Genomic DNA, 6,942 nt, shown 5'->3' with positions numbered 1-6,942 from the left:
TCATTCTAGAAAATTCAGACAACTTAGAAAGTTGTAGTGGAAGTAAATTTACTTGAAATCCTGTCATTATTAAAAATACTGTTAACATTTGATAAAGATCCTTGTAGACATCTATTTAGTATAAACATATACTAAATAGTAAATGCTAAATATTTACTATTTTATGTTAGTGGATTTACACTATATATATTGTGGAAAAACGAGACTTGGCATTGTATTTGGTTATGAGTCTGTTAGAGGCATTTCTTTTACTTATAATTTGCAAGCCTTCCAAGAGAAAACTAGATCCAAGATCTATAATTGGATCTAACTAGAGAATTTATACAATATCTATAGTTAATTGATAAAATTAATATAAAGCTAGTAAGATAATCTTAATAGCTTATTTGATTAATGCACACACAATTTGTGAACTAGTAAAAATCCAATAATAGGCATATCTATGATTCTCTTTAATTCTGGAAATCATAAAGATTTTGCAGTTAGCCTTAAGTCTTGGAGTTAAGGGGCCACATTCCAGAATGGTAAAGACAGACTCTGTAACATAAAAGTTTGACAAATAATAATAATAATAATAATAATAATAATAATAATAATCCATATCTCTTTACATGATCTGTCAAGAAAACATAACAGAGAGAAAATATGAAATGTATCATGGAGAACAGAAATAACCAAATTTAATCTTACTTAAGTCTTTCACCGTAGCCTGATTAGCCAGATAAAAAGGATCTGTATTTACCTTCCTGATATTCTTATCTTTTAGGTTTCTTATAAATACAGAGAAAAACAATTTATAGCCTAATGTCTAGATAAACAAAGTGCCTTCATGATGTTTACCCAAGCCTTAGAAGGATCAGAAGGCCTGCCCTAGAAGCAAACACCTGCAGCACTTTCTTTGTCCCATAGTGCCACTATTCCCTGTGTTGTATAAAATGGTCAGCAAGGACTTTTATTCATTCCATATTTTATTATTTATATATTTTTTTATTAAAAAATTTTTTTTAATGTTTATTTTTGAGAGACAGAGACACAGAGCGCGAACAGGGGAAGGGCAGAGAGAGAGGGAGACACAGAATCCGAAGCAGGCTCCACGCTGTCAGCACAGAGCCAGCCTGGGGGTTCAAACTCACAAACTGCGAGATCATGACCTGAGTTGAAGTTGGACCTTAACCAACTGAGCCACCCAGGTGCCCCTTATTCATTCCATATTTTGAAAATCCTCTAGTATGGTGCCGTATGTGATATATGTTCTGTGTTAAGTGCGTACTTAGATAACATGTACACATGCATACACATACAGAGACTTTTGTGATTTTGATTGAAATTATATTGAATCTATAGGTCATTTTGAGAAGAACTGACATTTTTATGAGATAACTCTTCCAATCCACAGACTAAGTATATAATTCCATTTATTTAGGTATGATTTAGTGTTTTTCTTTTTTTTTTTAATAAAAAAATTGTATTTACTTAGAAGCATTCAGAATGTCAACAAAACAGCTGCAACTTTTTTTTTTTTTTTGCAATTACAGAGTGGTATTCAGTTAACAGAACAACAATTATTTCGTATAAGCTGCATCAGAGACAACTGAAGATGAAAAAACTACCATCCCCATATATAACTAATTTGTGCTGTGCACCAACAAGAACCTGCCTTAAATTTCCATGCCAATTTACAACCCCCATACTGTACCAGGCAAGGTTAGTGGCTATTGGAAATACCACCGGGACAGGGCTATCTAAAGACACATTTGGTAGTGTGTTAACTATACAAAAAAAGACACTGCACAGTTTAAAAACAAATCTTACACAGCCTTACATTTCAATTTTTTTCTTTAAAAAGAGTGAGTTGTGTGCAGGGGGGTTAAATGCTTTATAGACAAAAAAAAAAAAAAAAACTGCACTAGAACCAACTTAATCATCATCATCATCTTCTTCATCTTTTTCATCTTCCTCCTCTTCCTCTCTTCATCTTCCTCATCCTCCTCCTCTTCCTTCTTTTTCTTGCTTTTTTCAGCCTTGACGACTCCCTTTTTTGCTGCGCCAGGCTTTCCTTTAGCTCGGTATGCAGCAATATCCTTTTCATATTTTTCCTTCAGCTTCGCAGCCTTCTTCTCATAAGGCTGCTTGTCATCTGCAGCGGTGTTATTCCACATCTCTCCCAGTTTCTTTGCAACATCACCAATGGATAGGCCAGGATGTTCTCCTTTGATTTTTGGGCGATACTCAGAACAAAACAAGAAAAAGGCCGAAGGAGGCCTCTTGGGTGCATTGGGATCCTTGAACTTCTTTTTTGTTTCCCCTTTAGGAGGGATATAAGTTTTCATTTCTCTTTCATAACGGGCCTTGTCCGCCTTTGCCATGTCTTCAAACTTTCCTTTCTGTTTAGCAGACATGGTCTTCCACCTCTCTGAGCACTTCTTAGAAAACTCTGAGAAGTTGACTGAAGCATCTGGGTGCTTCTTCTTGTGCTCCTCTCAGCAAGTTTGCACAAAGAATGCATATGATGACATTTTGCCTCTCGGCTTCTTAGGATCTCCTTTGCCCATGTTTAATTATTTTCTTTGCCAAGAAAGTTTTTCTGATCCTTCTTGAATTGTACTCTCCAAGTGCCCTGTCCTCCTCTTGAAGGTTCTGATTTAGTGTTTTTTCAATAAAGTTTCATTAAAGTATGTCTTGAACAATTTGGGTAATTTTATTCATAGGCATGTTATATGTTTTTTGATAGTATTATGAATGATATCCTTTTTAAGTTAAAATTTCCAATTACTTTTGGTATATAAAAATGCAGCTGATTTTTGTATAATTTTGTATCCAACAATCTATATTACATTTTAAAGTATCACCTTTTCTCCATCTGTCCTCTTTTCCTGCTATTACTTGCATACTAGGTCTCCTGGATCTATGTCTAAGTCTTATATTTTCCATTATGATTTCTGTTTGTATTTCAGCTCTTTGCTTTGAAATAGCTCTTCTGCTCAACTTTCCAGTCACTAGTTCAGATCTTGCCAGTAAATATTCTCTCCTTCAATTCATCTGCATTTTTTTCCCTGAGAGATCATAGTTTTCATTCCAGAAATTCTTTGTTTTTATCTGCTCTCATAATCTTTACATGTAAGCTCTTTTTCATCAGAATTTATCTTTATATTTATTGCTCTTTTTATTGCTCGAAATCTCTTTTTGCATATCTGTGCTTCCATTTGGGATCCTTTTCCTTTTGGTAGAACTCCCTTTGGGGTTCCTTTAATGAAGATCTGCTGCTGGCAAGTTTTCTGTTTTTGTTTGTGTGAAAATATATTAATTTGGCTTCATTTCTGAAGAACTTTTTTATACTGAGTATAAAATTCTAGTTTGGCAGTTATTATCTTACAACACTTTGTACATATCATTCCATTATCTTTTGGCTTCCATCAGTTTGTTGAGAAGCTACCTATTAGCTTTATTGTTCTTTTGAAGGTATGTCCCTCTACTAACCCCCTCCCCCATGACTTCTTTTAAGATTTTATCTTTATCTTTGGTTTTTAGCAACTTCACTATGATATGCCTGAAGTATGCTTTTCTTTGTATTTGTTCTGCTTGAGTTCAGAGAATTTCTTATATTTGTGACTCTGGTTCCTTCACTACTTTTGGAAATATTTTGGTTATTTTCTCTTCAAATAGTGTTTCTATCCCATTGTCTCCCTCTTCTGGTCCTCTAATCAGCTATATATCAGAGATTTTATTTTTTACAGTCTTATGTGTATTTTATGTTCTTTTCTCTATTTTCCTCTTTTCTCCCCCCTTATCGTCACTCTGGATAATTTCTTCTGACCTATCTTCTAGTTCGCTAGTTAGCTCTTTGTGTCCAATGTGCTGTTAAGCCCCATTGAATTTTTAAATGTGATTATTTTTCAGTTCTAGAATTTTCATTTAATATTTTATACAGTTTCCTCTGCTGAATTTCTCTATCTTGTCATTTAACTTCTTAAACCTATTCATTATGGTTGCTTTATTTATTTATTTATTTATTTATTTATTTATTTATTTCGGAATTTTCTACACTCAGTGTGGGGCTCAAACTCATGACCCTGAGATCAAGAGTCACATGCTCTACTGACTGAGCCAGTCAGGTGCCCTTCATTATGGTTATTTTAAAGTGCATGTCTGATAATTCCAATATCTGACTCTTCTATGGATCCTTTTCTCTTCTGCTTCAGTTTTTGTCATTTGATCTTGTTTGTGGAATACTGGTATTTTTTGTTTAATACTGAAAGTGGTTTATGAAAAATTAAAGAGATAATTTGAGTCCCTGGATGGTGTTATATTTCTGCAGCAAGAAGTTACTTTTGCTTCTGGAAGTCAGTTAGGGTAAGATTAGACCATCTTAATCAAACCAGGGATTCAGTTGATGAGAAGCTGAGCTTTAGTATTTACAAGGGCTGGTATCTTCTAATGTATAGGTGTTTGGGAGTCCCAACTAAAAGTAAGGGGGGAAGGCGCCTGGGTGGCTTAGTCAGTTAAGCAACTGACTTCAGCTCGAGTCATGATCTCACGGTTTGTGAGTTTGAGCCCTGTGTCGGGCTCTGTGCTGACAGCTCGGAGCCTGGAGCCTGCTTCAGATTCTGTGTCTCCCTTTCTGTCTTCCTCTCCCCCACTCATGCTCAGTCTCTCTCTCTCTCTCTCTCAAAAATAAACATCTAAAAAAATTTTTAAAAATATACAAGGGGGAAGTGGAGTTCCTTTATCTTGGTGGGTCCTGAGCAGTTTTTCCCCCCAAGCTCTGTAAGACTACAGGAAGACCAGTTCTCAGCCTTTTAGCTTCTGCTTTCTGCTCAGCTTCTTAGCCTCTCATTACTACTGTTGAATCAGTAATGCCTTTAAGGGAAAAGAGACATTTAATGTCAGGTTTACCTCTTTGTACTTCAGAAGTCTGAGATTTTAGCTCCTCAATTGGCTTGGGAGCTCTCTGATTCCTGTGAATAGATTTTTACATTTTTAACTTTGTTCATATTTTCTGATTGTTTTTTGCTGCAGGGTTGGCCTGCAACAAGATACTCCACCATTACTGACAGCAGAATGCCCTAGAGAATAAAAATAAGACAATTGAAGAAGAACAGGGATACTCAGCCTACCTTGAGTTATTTGCTTTTTTGTAAATATTGTATCAGTGTCAGCAAAGATGATTTTCTTTTCTTTTCTTTTTTTTAAGATTTTGTTTTTAAGTAATCTCTACATCCAACGTGGGGCTTGAACTCACAACCCTGAGATCAAGAGTCACATGTTCTACTGGCTGAGCCAGCCAAGTGCCCCAAATATGATTTCTTTTCTTTTCTTTTTTATGTTTATTTATTCTTGAGAGAGAGCATGAGCAGGGGGGGGCAGAGAGAGAGGGGGACAGAGGATCTGAAGTAGGCTCTGTGCTAACAGCAGAAAGCCCAATGTGGGGCTCAAACTCACGAACCTTGAGATCATGACCTGAGCCAAAGTCGTATGCTCAACTGACTGAGCCACCCAGGCACTCCCCAAATATGATTTTCTATTTACCTTTGAGATGCTTCAATTTCAAGGGTATCAAGTGAATTTTTCATTTAAAATTTATCTTAAAGAATTTTTTTAATGTTTATTTATTTTTGATAGAGAGAGACAGAGTGCAAGTGGAGGAGGGGCAGAGAGAGAGGGAGACATAGAATTTGAAGCAGGCTCCAGGCTCTGAGCTGTCAGCAGAGCCCCACGTGGGGCTCGATCTCATGAACTGTGAGATCATGACCTGAGCTGAAGTTGGATGCTTAACCGACTGAGCCACCCAAGTGCCCCTAAAATTGATCTCCTTATTGATATTTTTTCCACTATAGCCACTGTTTTCTTTATTATTTTCCCTACCACCTCCTTCATAACTCTGGGAGTCTTCCAATTTTGCTTAGACAAGACACGTCTAAATTATCCCATCAAATTGTATCTGCATCTCCAGGTGACAAAATAATGCTTACTCTCTCCCTTCAGCTCTAGAGAATAAGGCAATAATCACTGAAACTGAGTGAAAACATGTCATAGCTTTATTTCTCAATCCTAAATCTCAAGTTAATCTTGTTAGTTTTTATGCAATTCTAATACTAGCTTGATAGTTATCTTTATAACAGATTTTCATGTGGCTAACAAGCCTACAACAATTTCCTATACCCTAGAAATGGCCTGTACTATATGATCTTGCCCCCTCTAGCCAAGGTTGACCAACCCACAGGAAAAAACTCTAACCCAGACTGGGCCAATGAGATCCTAACTCCCAGTAATCTGACATTTGCAACAATTAAATACAGAGATACAATTTTTAGAGCTGAGTAATTATGATACACAGCCTCTAAGATGGCCCCCATTGCTCCCCTTCTAGTATTCATGTCCTTATGTAATTCTTTCTCCTTGACTATAGGCTGGATCTACTGATTTTTCTAATAGACTATAGCAAAAATAATAAGATATCACTTTAAGGTTAGGTTACAAAAAGACTGTGGCTTCTGTTTTGGGGGTTCTCTCTTGCTTTCCTTCTAATTTGTTCTGAGGGAATCCAGTTGCCATATTGTGTATTGCCCTTTGAAGAGGCCCATGTGTTAAGGAACCACAGGTCTCCAGGCAACAGGCAGCAAAGAACTGAGGCCCTCAACTGAACAGCAAGGAACTGAGGCTCTCAAAATAGGTACTGAACTCTGCTAACAACCAGAGGAATGAGCTGGGAAGTGAATCCTCCCTCAGTTGAGCCTTCATATTGACTGCATCCCTGGCCAACAGGATGGTTGAAACCTTATGAGAGATCTTAAGTCAGAGGGACCCAGCTTGGCTGCACCCATATTTCTGATCCTTACATAATCTCTCCAAGTGCTTGTTGCTCTAGTCTTTCCAGTGTAGCATTCAAATCATCTTTCTTAGTTCTCACCTCATTTTTCTCATCATTGAGGGTTTCCTCACAAG

At 36.7% G+C, this 6,942-nt stretch overlaps 1 protein-coding gene across 1 annotated transcript; it reads right to left on the bottom strand.

The window, feature by feature from the left end:
- Positions 1–1,917: 1,917 nt before the first annotated feature.
- Positions 1,918–2,569, bottom strand: LOC147579187 (high mobility group protein B1-like). The gene is given in 2 exon segments (XM_086713491.1): positions 1,918–1,968; positions 1,971–2,569. Coding segments are annotated over 2 exon segments (633 nt in total). The 5' UTR covers positions 2,553–2,569.
- Positions 2,570–6,942: the final 4,373 nt, after the last annotated feature.

This window comes from Puma concolor, chromosome B4, assembly GCF_028749965.1.
Source record: "Puma concolor isolate L17-30 chromosome B4, mPumCon1.1.hap2, whole genome shotgun sequence".
Taxonomy (NCBI): domain Eukaryota; kingdom Metazoa; phylum Chordata; class Mammalia; order Carnivora; family Felidae; genus Puma; species Puma concolor.
The sequence above is the reverse complement of the archived record's forward strand: the minus strand, read 5'-3'. Positions and strand labels throughout refer to the sequence as shown.